Here is a 17,596-nt window from a genome sequence, read left to right on the forward strand (position 1 = left end):
TTACTAAACTAATACTAAAAGACTATACAAATTAAAAAAAAAAAAACTTAATTGAATGAAATCAATTTTCAGATTTTATGTTAAAAATCATTTCAGTTCAAATCTAGCCAAGCTCTATTTTGTATTTAAGAATATTATTCAATCGTATATATTGTAAAGCCACGAATTCACTAACTTCTAATTAAAAAAATTCTGATAACATATAAAAAAAACTTGGAAAGTAAAATTTGTAAAATGATAACCGTTAAAGTATTTCTAATAAAAAAATTAAAAGGGGTTAATTAAAATACTTTTAATCAAAAACTAATTTTACCTACGGAATGTAAATCAGAGAGGGGAGTAAAAAAAAGTTACAAAGCTTTCAAGAGAAGCTTCTTGTCTGTTTCAAAAGGAAACCCTCACCGATCTCTTCGCTACACTTCACACTCTTTACACTTCCAGTGGTGAAGAGGACAAAGAAATTCAATTCTGGAAGTAGCAGTGAACTAGGGTTTCGACGCGGCCATGGAAGAGGAGAAGGTGGAAACCCCGTCGCCAGCGCCGAGAGGCAACAATGGCAGTGATCAATGTTCGGCGAGTGTAAGCCCTAGAGCGCGCATTGTCTCCGTTGCCTCCAACATTGCCTCGCAGCCTCTTCACAACTCTGATCCTCGCGTTTGGGGCGTTCTCACTGCCATCTCCAACTATGCCCGCAAAAGGCACCAGGTTTCCCCATTTCTTCCTGTTTTTCTCTTTCTTTCTTCTTCCAAAAGTTTATTATGTACAAGCTTCCATTGTTGTGTTGTTTTCTATCTCTTTAACTCAAGTTTCTTGAGTATGAATGCTTAGTTTTTTTCATGATTATATGTTGTTAGTTTAAATTATTTACTCAATTTTCTGATAACTAATATTTCGGGGGAAAGTGATTGGTCAGCTTCTTCTATCCCAATCATGTTTTTTTTTTGTCCATGTACAAGTCTTCAACACAACGTCTTGTTGAAGAGATTGAAACCCAATAGACGAGAGTTTTTGTACTTGTGGGAATTAGCGGCCGATATTTTGTCAGTAGTCTTTGTTTTATTTAAAGGTAAATATTTGTTTATATTTGAACTATGAAGGACGGATGGAATAATCTTGTGTTGTGTAACACGGAGTAGTAGTTTTGTCGTATTTTAGGAAGACAACGGTGAAATAATTTTAAAGGCTTCTTAAGGTTTTTGTATTATTATTGCTTGTGAGAAAGATGCACGTGATAGAGTTGCTTTGGGATGCCATTGCCTTTGCTAGAAAGAAAGGGAATGGGAAAACCCTTCTTAAGTGAAAAAGAATGAATTGTAGGTTAACTTTGGGTTATAATATGCCATTTACCCCTTTTTATTTAATGATTTATGATTTTAGAATGTAAAATGGTTGCACTAGTTGAATTTTTGTTATTATATTGATGGTGAGGTTAATATGTGTATGTTGTTGACTTTTTTTTTTTTTTTTTTTGTAACAGTAGTGTTGGGGAATTGACCCTATTGTTCATTATTTTTGGTAAATGTAGTCTACCTTGAGTCCTTTAAGGTGTTGGTTGTGTCGACTGCAAACAAAAACCATACGAAGGGACTGGTTAAAAACATGAAACAAAGGTTATCATAAGGAATTTTTTGTTACTTTGTTTAGACTGTGAGCTGTTTGTTGATGTCCTTTGTATTGTCAATTTTAGTGGAAATTCTGTTCCTCCTGTATGAGGGTGAGCCTTGGCACAATGGTTAGGTTGCTGCCTTGTGACTTAAAGGTCATGGGTGGACAACTCATCAAATAATTTCTCTGCTAGTCTGAGTTAGGCTGTGTATATATTTCCTCCCCAGGCGGCCAGACCCCACTAGATGAGGATTGCGTTTGTTGCTCCTTTACAATAGTCAACTAAAAATATACTACTGGTCATCCAAACTACTTGTTAAGGGAAATGTCAGGCAATTAGGTACAATTCAATTAGTGGCATTTCAATTTCAGCATTTGGCCCAGACCCACAAACATCCGTGCTTTCAAATTTACAAACTTGCTAATCAAATTGTGCATGGTAGTTTTTTCCTACTTGTTTTCGCTGTGACCAATGTTACTGAGTGATAATCTCTTTTATTTTCAATTTTTTGGTTTAAGTGTTCATTGCTCTTTTACAAATTTTTCATAAACGGTTGCAACAGGGAATTAACATTATATTAAGTGCTGATGAACACTGCTTTGGGCGATTGGTAGAGGATGTGCGTTTCCAGATTGATTCCAATTCTGTTAGTGCAAATCATTGCCGAATATACAGGATGAAGGTTACTAATGAAAATATGGAGAATGCCACATCGGTACTCTTGAAAGATACAAGGTGTTGATATCTTTTTGGAACTTGAGGTCTACCCATCATTTAATAGGAATTTAAAGAGTTTTTCCCCGTTTTTTCTTCATATTCTGATTTTTGTAAAATTTTATTCAGCACAAATGGAACTTACCTAAACTGGGAGAAATTGAAAAAGAATGGTGCTGCGGTGAAAGTCTGCCATGGTGATGTTATATCATTTGCCGCTCCTCCGCAGCATGGTATTGTAATTTTTATTTTCCTACAATAGCGTAATATTTCAGTTTTTTATTTCTATTCCTCCTGTCTCACTGTAGTTGTAGAACTGGTTTTTTTTACCGGTTAATGCTGAGGCTCTGTTCTCTATATTCCATTACTTTTTTTTTTCTTTCATTTCCTTTAATTGTGAAAAGTGTATACAAATTTTACAGAATATTTGAGAAAATGTATGTTTTAGTGCTACTTGGTTGCAAATTGTCATAGGAAAAGTTAATATAATTTTATGATTTCATTTGTATTTGTGAAAATAAATAAAATAAAACATTGTCCCATATAAAGATTTTTATTTAGTGTACGACAAGTTCTGTTATTTCTGCTTTTGCTTATGAATCTTTACTTTAAAGTTGAACAACTACTGTAATTATTTGTTATAAATTTGACATATGGCTGCTTTTGAGAGTATATTATTGCCTTCTATATTTTGTTTTATTTCAAATTATCATAACTTGGTCTTATCATGCAGATCTGGCATTTGCTTTTGTATATCGAGATGTGCTTGTGTCTAGCCCCATGCCAGATAATGCAGTTGTTAAACGAAAAGCAGGTAGTGTAATAACGAGCTGCAATTCTACTCTGATTTTTGTGTAAGTTGAATCAAGCTTGTAAATTTATGTTGATTTGAAGTTTTATGTGTGTGCTGACATTCATAATTTCCTTTACACATGATTGACTCTTTGCAAATTACCTCATTTTATTGATGATTAAGATATATAGTATATTGATCTTATGTTTAATTTTATTTCATTCTCTAATACATTTTTATTTTTCTCTTTCTTCAATTCTCTTTTGTTTAACGTGTAGAGGATTTTATTTCTGAAAACAAGAGATTGAAAGGTTTAGGCATCGGTGCTCCAGAGGGTCCGATATCTCTAGATGATTTTCGAAGCCTTCAAAGATCAAACACGGTGTGTTAATTTAGAAGGATTGTATTTTAGTTTTGTAAACTTTTTTTCTTTCTCTAATTGTACCCAATCTTCTTGCAGGAATTGAGAAAGCAATTGGAGAATCAGGTGGTTACAATTGATACTTTGCGTAGTGACAACCGTGCTGCTGTTGAACGTCATGAAAGCGTACGTAATCATTGTTGAACTTGCTGGGACAACACCTAGATTAAGCTGAGGTTCCCCTAAAAATACTTTAAACTTAATCCTTAATTTTAAAAATGATGTAAAAAGGGCAGAATATGTTATATACTTATGATAATTAGAGCCACTGATAATTATCCTTGTATTCATGATCTTGTGTCCGTCAAGCACAAAGAGTTCATCTCACTTCTCTTATTTTCTCTCTTAGCATTCTATTTGAGTCTACATTTCCATTGTTGTGCATGCTCAGCTTCTATCTACATTTTTATGGACTCCTTGCTTTCTAACCATAGATATCAATCCCTAATACAGGCACTCAGTGTCTGACCCTGAAATCGCTGTAGCATATAGTGGGATGTCTGCTTGTCTAACCAATTAGAATAAGAAAATTAAAGGGTAAAACGCAGAAGGGAGCATAATAAGGCAGATGAAAAATCTGTTTCAGAGAGATCAAAAGCAGAACACTGGAATGAACAGAGCAAAGGCAGCAAAGTAATGGTTGGCCAGAAACAATGATAGGATGGCCAAAAAAATGGTGGTAGAGGTCTTAAGAATGATCAGAAACTGTGCAGAAATGGGGTTACAACGATTGCAGATGGTAAAGGTTGGCACAAATAGCCAGAAAATGTGGGGAAATGCTAATGGAATTAGTTGAAAAGGTGAACAATGGATGATGCTATTCCGTAACAGTGTCCATGCAATTGGCAGAGCAAGTACGGTTTCAAATCTGATCCAAACGATGGGACAAATTCCCAAATTTCAGATAGGTTTTTTGCGACACACTCAAATGACGCAGGCTCCAATTGTATTATGTCTACTGTTGCCATTGCAACAACTCGCCTTAAACTGGAATGTTCAATAACTTTTTGTAGCATGTTTTGTTTTCTCCTAAATGTGATTCTACGTCATTGTTTGATGACATAGACAATCAGGGTTCTACTAGGGATGGCAACTGGGAGGATGTGGGTCTGACTATATCTGTCCTCATTCTTGTAGTAAAAATTCATACTGGTCTCCATAGGGTATGAAATTTGTATCACATTTGCAAAATGGTTAAGTAACTTAGAAATTCCAAGATCCAATAATGATTTCTGAATGGGAATAAAGTAGTAGTAAGATCCAAAATTTGTATCACATTTTGGAGGAATCAGGATTTATAAAGGCTAAACTCGTTGACACTCTTATGGATCCTGGTGCTAAACTTTTACCATGTTAAGAGGAGCCATTTTCTATTCCAAAGAGATAAAAACAAATTTGTTGGAAAACTAAATTATTTGACTATCACTTGTCTAGATATTTCTTTTGCAGTTAGTATTGTAGGTCATTTTCTTAATTCATTTAGAGTCCATTAGGGGGCAATAATTTGAAATCATTGAGAGGTCCCCGTCCACTGTTAGTTATATATGTAGCAAGCTTGACGCTTGATTTGTATGCTCCTTTGTTGAGGGGGAGTGTTAGAAATAATGTACTCATACTAACAATATAAATAGAACTGATTGCTTGTTACTTAATTAATTGCGTATTTTTGTAACTATCATTTGTATTTATGATTTCTCGAAAAAAGTGTTCTGTTGCATGATTCAAACCCAGAATTCATCACGAGTCCTCATTTTCTCTCTTTCTCACAATTTTATTTTAAAGATCCCCCTTACCCTCCCCAACTTATCCATGATACCCTAGCTATGCCACTGAATTTTTTACTTCTTGATTTTACCTTGTCTAAAGAAATTCAGATATGATGTACATCAACTATCTCTGCATTTTGTCGATTATAAAATAAATCTTTGATCTACATATCACCTTAATTATTCACGTAATCTGTAATTGACAATGTCTTATCTACTTTATGATTCATATTATGTAGGAATTAAAATCGGTCAAAGAATCAGTTGCAAAATGTTACCTTGACCAATTAAAAGAATTACAGCAAACAGTGGATCTCAAACAGAAGGAATTGGGGGATCTCAGCAAAGCATCTGCTGAACAAAGACATGCCCTGGAAGACCTTAATGAAAGGCTTAGTGCTTCTACACAGTCGTGTGCTGAAGCAAATTCAATAATATGTAGGTATGAATTAGTTGATTCTTCTGTACTTCTGTACTTTATAATATCATTTTGTTTCAATGTTTCTTTTAATTATTGTAGACTTTAAGTGGTTCATGTTGATTTAGTTTCAGCTGTTCCTTGGTTGATTGGTGTTTTATGTTACATAGTGAATTGACAATACAGATATGGTTTCCCTTAGTTATTCCTGTCATAGTAATCTATTAAGCCTACAATGAAGTGGTGCTGAATCTAAATTCTAAAAGTTGTATTATTTATGCTGACAGTATAGTAATTCTCTCTTTGTTCTTGTGTAGTCAAAAGGTAAACATAGCTGAACTGAAAGAACAATTAGATGATGAGCGGACTCAACGCAAAGAAGAGCGAGAAAAGGCTGCAGCTGATCTAAAAGCTGCTGTTCATAAAGCCCAGTCTGAGGCCGAAGATGAATTAAAACGACTCTCTGATGCTGCCTTAAGAAGAGAAAGAGAGCTACAGGAAGCAATAAATAAGCTTCAGGTTTGAAATCCTTGATGCTAAATTAGTAAGAAACTGCTCCCTTTCTACTATTAGGAGCTCACATTCTTTCTCAATATATCTTGTAGGAGTCAGAGAGAGAAATGTCTTCGCTGGCTGAAACATTGAGGTCCAAGCTGGTATTGTTTCAATTTTGGTCTTGTTAGTTTAAGAACGTTTTTTCACTTACACTTTGTATATAAATTTCCTCTTTATATTCCTTTTCTTTTGCAGGAGGATACCAGGCAAAAGTTGGTTGTATCTGATAATAAAGTTCGCCAATTGGAAACCCAAGTACATGAAGAGAAACTAGCCACTGAAAATGAAGTGAAGGTAATCCGATAATTTTACATAGATCATTGTGTTACTTTATCATATTTTGCTTGATATCAAGCTGAAAAATAAATTTTATTTCATGGAGCAGAAAGTAGAACTTGAACAACAGGAAACAAGAAGATTAAGGAAAGAGCTTGAGAGCGAAAAGGTAGATATATGTGAATACAAATTTGACTTTATCTGACTATTACTAATGCTGCTCTCCATCCAAAGGAAGAAAGATTTATAGTTTATATGCTTCTTTGCTTTCTGATTGGGTTTTTTGTGTGTTCTACATCTTGTTTTCTTACCTTAAGCTCTTTTTTTTTTTCTTGTGGGTCAAGTTTCCTTATTTGAAGCCGAGGTTTTTGTTGATGTTGTTAGCAGGCAGCTCGAGAAGAGGCTTGGGCTAAAGTTTCTGTTCTTGAGCTGGAGATAAATGCTGCAATGAGAGATCTTGATTTTGAAAGGCGGAGGTTAAAAGGTGCTAGGGAAAGACTAATGCTTCGGTAAGACTAGATTTGATGTTGATTATAATCATTGAACATTTGTGATTTGAAAAGTTGGGGATTTGATGTTGATTTATAGTCACTGGACATTTGTGATTTGAAAAGTTGGTAAAATCCCCAACATAGACTACAGTTACTGGCATTTGTGTTATAATAATTATCCTTTATGCAGATTCAATTTGATAGGAACTTTCTAATGAGATCTTCAGAAGGATCATGAAATATTACTCTGATGGATCTTAACTAACTTTTAAACTGATCTAAAAGTAAAATGAGACAAAATGGATGTAGAAACATGTTCAGCAAGAGTAGGAGTATCAAAAAGTTTAGGGAGCCTTGTGTAGAAGATATTCTTGGAGTATTTGTTGCTTATAAACCTTTTTCTATTGGCATCTCAATAGAGAATGTCTGTACAAGAATGTTTGTGACTAAGTTGATGGCTTTGATTGCAAAAGAAGGAGTTTTGTGGTTAATTGTGTTACTTTGATTTGGATATATACTACTCAGCAACGTTATTTATGTGGAGAATGTGGATATTGGTGTCCATAAGTACGTATTGTCATTCATCAATCAAAGTATATGAATAGTATATGAAGTCTATGTTGACAGTTATGCTTTGGTAATGCATCATGTACACCTCTTGCATTCTTCATAATGATTGTAGATTTTTAGATTTTGCAGCTGAAGCTCTGTGATGTCTTGCAGGGAAACACAGCTTCGAGCATTTTATTCCACTACTGAAGAGATACAAATTCTGTTTGCTAAGCAACAGGAACAATTGAAATCTATGCAGAGAACTCTAGAAGATGAAGAAAATTATGACAATACTTCTGTAGAAATGGATGGAGTCATTGGTGGAATCTTGGGCAGAGAAAAAGAAGATGATGGATACCATAGTCACAATGATGCCAAGGCAGGGTCATCTACTCCTGCACAAAAGGTCAACATAGATCAGGTTGAAACATCAAGCAATGAGGCAAGTGTCACTGAGAAGCATGACTGTGATATAAGAAGTGAAGAATGTCAAAATACACAAGAGGCAGAATTCACCAGCGCTGACTATGGTTATAAAATTGATGGTATTGGCACAGGCAATGTATTGGAGAAAGATGCTGCTGTAGGCACTGAAAAAGTTCTTGAAACTGAAAGTCCTATAAACCAGGGTGAACAAAATATTGATTTGAACAAGTGTTTAGGTGGGGACACAATGCAAATTGATGATGATGATAACAATGTGCAAGAAACTGAGGAGCTTGCCCCTATACCTTCTCGTGAAGGTTTGCATCACCATCAATCAAATAATCCTTTAGACACTCAGAAGACCATTGAGGATACAGAAGTTGAAGGCACAATCACAACAGCAGACCTTTTAACTTCTGAAGTCGCTGGTAGTTGGGCTTGCAGTACAGTCCCTTCCATGCATGAAGAAAATGAATCTCTAAGAAGCAGAGATACTAATGAAGGTTCAGGAGCATTGCATGATTCAAATGTCGTGGTGGCTGAGAGTCAGAATACACTTTCTGATGCTGCAGTTGCCAGACAAAATGCACGACGAGAACTAAGTGAGATGATTGGCATTGTTGCTCCTGATTTGAGGGAGCAATTTGGAGGTTCTGCATACGATTGTGACCAAGAGAGGAAGGACGGAGGCTGTTCATCTGACTCGGATACTGAGAGTTGTAGCAACACTAGCATGGATAACGTAGCGGATGCAAAGGGTGGATCGATATCTGATGATGAAACTCAGGTTAGTTACCATGATGAGGAGGATCAAAAGCAGGGTGATACCATGGATGAAGATGATGAAGCCACCCAAGAAGATTGATTTTCCTGCATTGTTGGAGATCGTACATAGTTATTCTGGTATGTAAGTTGTATAGATACCCAAGGAATCTCCTGTATTTTTGCAATTTCCCTAGCTCCCCACCTTTGTAATTATATTAAGGCGTTTTTTTGCATTTAATTAATGAAAAATTATTAAATGCGATTTTGCTTCGCTAAATGGAAATACTGTGATAAAAAAGTATGAAGTTGCTAGTTAATACATGCAAACGAACAACGAACAAATTTTATGATAAAGTTTAATATAATGGTCATATCCCACTTTTTAATTCTATAAACATACCATCTGACGAATTTGCTAGTTATAATATGTATATAGTATTAAAAAGTGGAATATGACCATTATATTAAACTTTATCATAAAATTTATTCGTTGTCTGGTATTAGGAATGAAATGGAAGTGCTGGAATGGATTCGTTATGATGTTTGGTATGTAGGAAGATAAAAGAATAGAAAATGAAGATGTCTAGAGCAAAATGGGAAAATGAATTGGACAAATAAAAATATTCCCTTCTATTATGGATGTTTCAGCTTGCTTAATTCTTGGGTTTAGGAAGGGAGAAAAATACTAGAACGGAAATCTTGAAAGGGGCAAAAGACCATTCGAACGCATTTTCCCACTATTAATATAAGACTTCTTTGGTTTAGAATGAATGGAGGAGCATGAGACTTTAAGTATTTAAATAAACTGTCCAATTTCTTGGTCATATTCAGATAATTTAGCAAATATTGGTGTTCTAAGCTGTTTTAGACTTTCAGAAGATCACAGTCCGTTATCTGATAACACTTTAGAAACGTGTTAATGTCAAATCAAAGGACAGGTCTAAGATATATGCCAGAATATCTGTGCTCGAATATATCCTTTCAGTTTTATCTTATAAAAAAAATATATGTAAATAACGTTAGTAATGTGCATATAATAATTTATTTGGAATCTAACATTAAACATTCTCAAAAGGAATAGTGATATTAAACAACCGTTCTTGAGAAAAAAGAAAATATTTAACAAATTCTCAACAACTATAAACATAGTTATTAAGTAATAAGGTTTGATGATGCACGTTAAGATTGTCTACAATAGTTGGAAAAGAAGAGATGGTATAATAAGTTAATAGACATGTAAAAACAAGATAGTAAGGTGATGGCAGATACTGTGGTGCATGAGAGAGTCCAGTCTCTGTAAGAATCTGTGGGAAAATGAATTGAATTCATAGAGCTATAATTGTTGACGTTTAAAAATGTGACGATGATGATGATGGTAATAGAAGACGAAGGAAGCTGAGTGATGTTGATGATGATGAGGATGTGTACCAATTTTGAAGGCAATCAATGCCACTGGATAATTGAGTGGCAGAGAGTAAGATCATAGATTTCTTATTTGAATGCAATGCAAATTGTGATGGTGAGGTGGACCACACACACATATATATTTATATTATATATATAAATAGAGAGAGAGAGAGAGTTCTGATGGTGAGAGATGAATGTGCAAACAGTAAATGCATAAATAGTGCATGTGAAACTACACCTGCTACTCACTTCAACTTGTGATTTATTCCATTATGATATTCTGTTTGTTACCTTTATTTTATTGCTTTTTATGAATTTTCCCCATGCAATATTACTTCACCAAACCCAAAAATAATTTAATTTGATACTTTTTTATGGGTTAGTTTAGGTTAATTAAAATTTCTAACTACTGTTTTCTTAATTCCCCTGAAAAACAACGGTAATAAGATCATGCATACATATATAAGTAGTTGAAATTACACCATAAAAATAAGGAGACATTATTAAACTCATAGGAATCATATTAGATGATGTAATGTCAAGATTGAAAATAATGAATTCAACCAAAGACATGATAATAAAGAGATGTAACACACAACACATAATATATATTAACCAAATTAAACTCGAGTTTCAGCAATTATATATGTATTATTTTCTAAACCACTTTTTTCTAAAAAATCTAATAAGATTATAAGATTATTATTTTCTTACAATATGGTCATGTGGTTTTATTTAAGTGAGAATGATATGTAAAGAAGTATTTTTGGGGAGAAATAAGTGGATAGGTGGGGATTGCAAACAATTATTTAACAAAAGTTGCCACTTTTTTTTGTTTTTTTTTTTCTAGATTTATAATATTTAATGTAAGCAAATGACTTGAAAAAAAAATGTTGTGTTAGCTGAAAAACAAAATAAATAAGAAAAAGGTTTATTCCCTTCCTTCAAAATAACATTGCCAACTAATCTTAAATGCCACATGTCCCATGCACCCAAAATTTAGAATCTTGTCTAAAGAAAAATAAAAGAAATATGGATAAGTTGTAGTGATATAAACTAATGGCAAAAAAAAAAAAAAAACACATAGGGTATAAAATAAAATGGTGTTGAAAATGGGTAGGGATTTTGATATCATAGTTGACTAGTTCCTCACGTAGTGCAAGTATTTTGGTGGTAGTAATACAAGAAATGAGTGAAGGGTTGTGTTGTGGTCCTTCCCCTCATCAAATACCTACACCTTCCTTGTTCAAAAGGGTATAATGAGGGGCTCAAGAACAATCCATCTTTGGTAAAATATCAAACTTTTAATACTTTTTTTATAAATTTACACTTCCATCAACATACCTACAAATCCCTTTCACTATATAAAGAACTCTCACATACATTTTTTGCCAATTTACTTTTCATTTCCTTTCTTCCTTCACTACTAAATGAAAATGACTCCCTTTAACTCAAGATCAAAATAACCCTACACACTTTGCCCTAGCATGACACATCACTTTCCTAGCTACATCAATATCCACCTATGTCTCTCATTAATGAGTTTCACCCTAAATCTAGCACTCCAATATTTGGACAAAAACAAGTATTTTTTTTTTCAATTTGTCAAAATGAGATAAATTTAAAATAAAATTACAAAAGTGAACAACTCATCTCAATGTAACACAATTTTGAAGAAGTCGTGCCAAATTGGCACGACTTCACTAGTCATGCCAAATTGACACGACTTCACTAGTCGTGCCACCTTGAGACATCTTACTTTGAAATTTACTCTGTTCAAATAACTTTTACAAAAGAAAAAAAAAGTTGCACATAATAATCTATTCATCTTATCATATTGGTTAACTACAATCCATGATCATGTTTAGTTAGCAAAAATTCACAAAATTTTTTAGGTAATCTTTTTTTGTTTTTTTGGTGGGCATGTGAAATGGTGAGGCAAAGTTGGACAAGATATATACTAGCTTCCACTATATGGCATGATGATAGATAAACAAAAACCATCCAATGAATGTGAGAAGGAGGCATGGTGGTCATGATGATGAGGAAGAAGATGAAGCCAAAATGGGGTTCATTTTCCAAATAAATGAGCATGGCTTTGGTACTCAATTACATGAAGAAAAGGGACAAAATAAGGGACCTAACCACATTGACTACTTAACCCTTCCCTTCCATACAACACTCATTTCTACCTTGGCTCCTTCTAACAACAATCACGTGACTCTCACGTGCCTCCCCATGTGACTCTCTTCTTTTCTAGTTCTACTTCCATTGGTGCCTCTAAAGTATCACCAATACCCATTTCTTTTCATTATTATATCTCTTCTAATGTAATTCCCCTTTTTGACCCACATATCTATTTTGTCGCATTTTGTTTTCCAAATCCGACTAATTAATTCATTCCTTAATTGTGGTTACGTGTCTAATAAGGTGTACACATAATAAAAATAAACAATGATTTTGGTTGTGTTTTCGAAGGATTAAGCATAATGACAATGTTATATAATTTCATTGTTCAATAGAATCTTAACACGTAAAGACAAACTTTCAATGTGAACGAGGAGAAAGCCAGGAATTAGAAAATGTTGGGTATACTTTCGAGATGTAAAGCTCCTTAATACAAGTCTTAACCATTTTATATGGAACAAATAACAACTTTTTGACGATTTATTCTTATAATAGAATAGAATAGGTTAAAGTAGCTAAATCTCATTTTATAAATTAGTTTTGTAAGATTAAGTTTGATTTAAAATCTATTTTTTAAGACAATATCAAAGTCTATTCTAGTAAGATTTGTTATTTCTTACGTATATCACATCACTTTCTATTAATAATGACTATCGCATGACCTACTAATATTTAATCTCATCCTTGAGATGTATATTTTTTGGCATAATGAATGTGTTTTAGGTATCAAATCGACTAAAAATAAGATAAATTTATAATATATATATATATATATATATATATATAAATTCTTATAAGATTGAATTAGATTTAAAATTCACTTCATACAAATTAATCGTAAGAAGTACTCTAAAAGTGGCTATTCATGAATTAAAAGAATAAAGTAAATTCTGATATTGGATGATACATGATGTGTTTGTTTTTAAGTCTGTAAAATTGATTAGAAAAAGAAGAAAACGTTCAAGTAAACACAAACAAAAACAAAAATGTTGACAAATCAATGGTATAAAGAAATGATCCGTCAACTTCTACTGTGAGAGGTTCAGACCAAGTTGTTGTTGGTTTTGAAAATTCCTGTGATCTCTTTCGGTCGAAATGATTATCAAAGGATGAACATAAAAACAATGACATTTGAAAATCCAAAACAACTATTCATTTCCAATGGTACAACAAATGTTGAGTGTGAAAGAACAACCTAATTAACCTAATCAAAGGTAAGACAAAGTTTTGATGTTAATTGATTATTTAGGCCAATATAAGACAATGATTTAATTTATTTATTTTTTTACAAAGTTTTTGTGATGTTAATCCCCACACACTCCTACAATAATAGTGGAATAGGGTTGACCTAATTCCTTGTAAGTATAAATGCAATGTTTCATTTAATACTATAAACCTAAACTTGAAATATGCAAAGGCTACATTAATCTAATCAATACATGACAAACAAAATACTTGTTTTTATTTACATCTTTCACCTAGCAAGTTTTCAAATTTCACTCTTTTCAATGAATATGTCTTTCTTCTCGTAAAACCAAGTTTAAAAAATCAAAATACATTCATAGCATTTGATGTAAAAAATTATAAGGTCAAGACTATAAGGTTGTAAATATTGACAAATTCAAAAAGGTAATTTAGTTAGAGACCTCAATCATGGTTTTTTTTTTTCTTTTTATAATTTATTTGCTACAAGAAGTAGTCAAATTTTGAGTCCCAAAAAATTTATTTTAATAATTTAAGTGGGAGAGAGTAACATATAGAAGTTAAATTAAATAGGTGCCATTATTTATGGTTTAAAGAGACATATAGACATGTTACATTAAATTTTCTAGTGCATGTTTTAGCAATGGCTTTTACCAGTCAAATTCAAACCACTCTTACTTTCTTCACTATTGCATCTGCACTTTTATTTTCTAATTTTCTTCATTCCATTATAATCTTTTAATATTATCTTAACTAAATAAATGGAAAAACTGTATTTATACTGCACATTGTATACATGTTAAGAATGAACTTAAAATTGCATATAGCATGGATTGAAATTAAATTAAGAGTACGCACACACAAAAGAACAACTAAATTAAAATTATGCAGAAGAATCGGTTGTCAAATTCTGATATTAAAGAAGAAACAAAATCATTTTATAAACTAAAAATATTGATTTCTAAATTTTTATTATGAATAAAAAATTACAATTAATTTGTCAGTTAGAATCTAAATTATCCTATTAGAATCTAAATTATCCTATAACATTATTGAGTAAAACTTCAGCTACCAATTAATTAGTCTCTAATATAAAGTTAAAGACTAATTTAGAATCAATAATAATAAATAATTAAAATTTTAGCGTTAGATCAATTTAGACTATAATATATAAATCAATTAAATTTTTTATTTATAATGAAAATTATTTTAGATATCAATAATTTTTAATTTATAAAATTATATCTAACTTAATCAATTAATATATATTTAATAATTTTCATGTAGTGAAAATTGTTACATCCTAAAAAAATGCAATTGAGAATGTACCACACACAAAAGCTATTTTTTTTATGTTAAACAAAAAAACATTTTGTAAATAACATAAGTAGCAAAAATATCTTCTTGGAATGAAAATAACATGTTGAAGACAAAGTATTCCTCTATCCCAAAAAAGAATAAAATTTTGTGTAATAAAGAATACATATTTCTTAGGATGGTGTGCATCCAATAGTATGAAATTAAGCAGAATATTGAAGATCTTATATCTGACATATTTTTATCAGAAACAATTGGTTGTTGCAGATGTTATCATATTTGGCCACATAAATTCATTGTGAAGTTAATAAAGTAATCACTTCTCAGCTACCTACGACCATATGCATCAATCCTGTTTCATCCACTCAAACCCACAAACTTTATGTTTTCATAAAGTTGTGTTAATTATATCAGTAATCTTGAAGTTATTAAACCATGAGTGTCTGAACATGCAATGCAACAACTGTGTAAAATATTCTGATGATGAAGAAGAAGTTTGTTGAAAACTGATGCTATCTCTGTCATGGAAGTTCAGTTGACATGATGAAGTGAATCTTTTTTCACCCTAAAACTTTGGAAAAAAAGAAAAATTTACTGTGAAAGAAGAAAAATGTTTGTTTTGTGAGAGAAAAGAAGAAGGTGAAGGAAGTGGGGAACCACAGGGCTAGCAGCAACAATAACTGCGGAAACTACAAGCAACCACACATTGGCCCATTTTAAATGAACCTGGAATAAATGCATGTTACCCATTTTGAATGTGATGTCACACTTATCTTCTATTCTACTACCATAATTAGCAGAACTAATTTCATCACAACACACATCACTTTTATGACTATTTTTTTTTGTGGTTTGAAGATCCCATGGAAAGAGTAAACTGTCTCACAAACTGAAAGGGAAACTTCTAAACTATTCCAAAAAGTGTAACTCAACTTACAAATGGGTACGGTGCTTTTTCTATGTGCCCCCCCTATGCTTCTCAATTTTCTCAATGTTAGACTCTGAACCAAAGCAATCAAAAAGGGATAGAAAGAAGAGACTCATTTTTCTTCATCCTCTTCTGCTTTCCCTCATCTATTGCTGCCCTTTGTAATCATGAGTCCTTGTGCCATCATTGCTATATAAAAGTCTCTCTCTTTCTTTCTCTCTCATTATCTCTCATTCAAACAAACACAAGATCACAGATATATTATAACACTTTTTTCTTTCACCCTAGTAGTTTCCTAACAAGTTCTTCTCACCTATAAAAACCCCTTGTAGCCTATTTGTTACACCTCACAATCCAATTTTTTGTTTATTTCTTATTCTGTTTTGTGAGTGAACTTTTATTCTCAAGCTCCTACCTCTTTTTCTTCTTCTTCTTCTTCTCTGAAAGGCCTTGGCTTTTTTGGAAGGGAAACAGCATGTGCTCTTTCTCTTCAAAACAGACCCTTTGTGGCCCTCACCTTTTGGCACTTCCTCGTCCATGGCCATCTAAGAGACACCACAGGCACCTTCGGTTGGGCCTGCTCCACAGGTACTGTTCCATAGTATAGTAGTTTTCTGTCATGTCTTTTTGCTGTTCCTCACAGGTTGTTTCATGTGTTTTGTCTGTGATGTAACATTGGCTTGTTCTATGATGTTGTTGATGATGATGATGCAGAAGGAGGGCACACTTGAAAGAAGTGAGACAGAGGAAAAGGATGGTTGTGGTGAAAGCTGAAATTCAGATGAAAAACTTGAAATTGTACATGGAGAATCAGACAATCATAGAGGAGAATGAGAAGTTGAGGAAGCAAGCCATGCTTCTGCACAAAGAGAATCAGGTGTTATTGTCACAGCTCCAAAAGAAGCTTTCAGAACAGACCAACAATACCAACAATAATAACTAGCTATTAGCTGATTTATATATACAGTTTATTAGTGTGGCGAGAGTAGGAGAAATCAAAGGGTCTGTGTCAATGATCCTTTTCTGATGTTAGCCCTGTATCTTGTTGACTTTGCATCTTCTTCTTTTTTGTTTGCATCCTTTTCTGATGTTAAATTAATTTATTTTCTAGCAATAAGTTTAGAGTGGTGTAATAAAGATAAATAGGTAATATGCCAATTGTAAGCATTACATGGAATATAGAATTGTGCAACCTTGTGTTAGCTTTTTAAATTCCTCACTTGTTAGTTTTCCTGATGTCATAACTATTTGATTAAGCTCATCAATTCGTTTATAAATATACCTTTCAATAATAAAGTCGCAACATTTTTCAACTGGGTAAGTATTACATTCATTGGGTCAATTAACACTACACATGTCTTTGTAATGATATTGTTATGTAAGGGTAGTGCAGAGAGATAAATAAGTTATGATTTTATGCACTCACAAATGGCAGCAGATTTTATATGGTTAGTTTGTCATCAACAGCAAAAACACAGTAAGAACTGGCAAAAAGGAGATTCATGATTTAGCATCATTCATAACTAATATTCCTACGGAGGTGTTTCTGGTGCTTGTTAATTGCAGATTATTGGCCAAGAACTGAAATTTATGATTAGTAAAATTATGCTGATGTAAAATTTCTCATACAAACTTTTCCATAAATTAAAATTAGTTAAATTAAAACTAATAACAATGAAGGTAAAATGCGTAAGAACTTTTGCAAATTAACTGTATAAATGAATTTTACCTTAATGAAAAAACATTTCATTTTTTTCTATTTTTTTTAAAG

At 32.7% G+C, this 17,596-nt stretch overlaps 2 protein-coding genes across 3 annotated transcripts; both read left to right on the plus strand.

Annotated features, from left to right (window-relative positions):
* Positions 1-384: 384 nt before the first annotated feature.
* Positions 385-9,040, plus strand: LOC114185377 (lamin-like protein). 2 transcript variants are annotated; one of them, XM_028073069.1, is made up of 13 exons: positions 385-705; positions 2,169-2,341; positions 2,450-2,553; positions 3,054-3,134; positions 3,392-3,495; positions 3,574-3,660; positions 5,540-5,742; positions 6,036-6,237; positions 6,324-6,374; positions 6,469-6,567; positions 6,659-6,718; positions 6,934-7,058; positions 7,764-9,040. In XM_028073069.1, exons 1-13 carry the CDS (start codon positions 505-507, stop codon positions 8,881-8,883), a joined length of 2,610 nt encoding a protein of 869 aa, XP_027928870.1. In that variant the 5' UTR covers positions 385-504; the 3' UTR covers positions 8,884-9,040. The 2 variants fall into 2 exon arrangements, with proteins under 2 accessions (XP_027928870.1, XP_027928871.1); XM_028073070.1 differs by having other exon boundaries at positions 386-705; positions 6,937-7,058.
* A 6,812-nt stretch (positions 9,041-15,852) lies between these two features.
* LOC114183588 (protein LITTLE ZIPPER 2) lies at positions 15,853-17,037 on the plus strand. The gene is made up of 2 exons (XM_028070662.1): positions 15,853-16,413; positions 16,540-17,037. The coding sequence occupies exons 1-2, from the start codon at positions 16,301-16,303 to the stop codon at positions 16,766-16,768; spliced, it is 342 nt and encodes a 113-aa protein (XP_027926463.1). The 5' UTR covers positions 15,853-16,300; the 3' UTR covers positions 16,769-17,037.
* The last annotated feature ends 559 nt before the right edge of the window (positions 17,038-17,596 follow it).

This window comes from Vigna unguiculata, chromosome 5 (assembly GCF_004118075.2).
Source record: "Vigna unguiculata cultivar IT97K-499-35 chromosome 5, ASM411807v1, whole genome shotgun sequence".
Taxonomy (NCBI): Eukaryota; Viridiplantae; Streptophyta; class Magnoliopsida; order Fabales; family Fabaceae; genus Vigna; species Vigna unguiculata.

Coding starts and splice junctions, on each gene's coding strand:
- LOC114183588 (XM_028070662.1), top strand. CDS start 16,301: ATGTGCTCTTTCTCTTCAAAACAGACCCTTTGTGGCCCTCACCTTTTG. Junction 16,414..16,539: donor CGGTTGGGCCTGCTCCACAG/GTACTGTTCCAT, acceptor ATGATGATGCAG/AAGGAGGGCACACTTGAAAG.
- LOC114185377 (XM_028073069.1), top strand. CDS start 505: ATGGAAGAGGAGAAGGTGGAAACCCCGTCGCCAGCGCCGAGAGGCAAC. Junction 2,554..3,053: donor TGCCGCTCCTCCGCAGCATG/GTATTGTAATTT, acceptor CTTATCATGCAG/ATCTGGCATTTGCTTTTGTA. Junction 3,661..5,539: donor CTGTTGAACGTCATGAAAGC/GTACGTAATCAT, acceptor CATATTATGTAG/GAATTAAAATCGGTCAAAGA.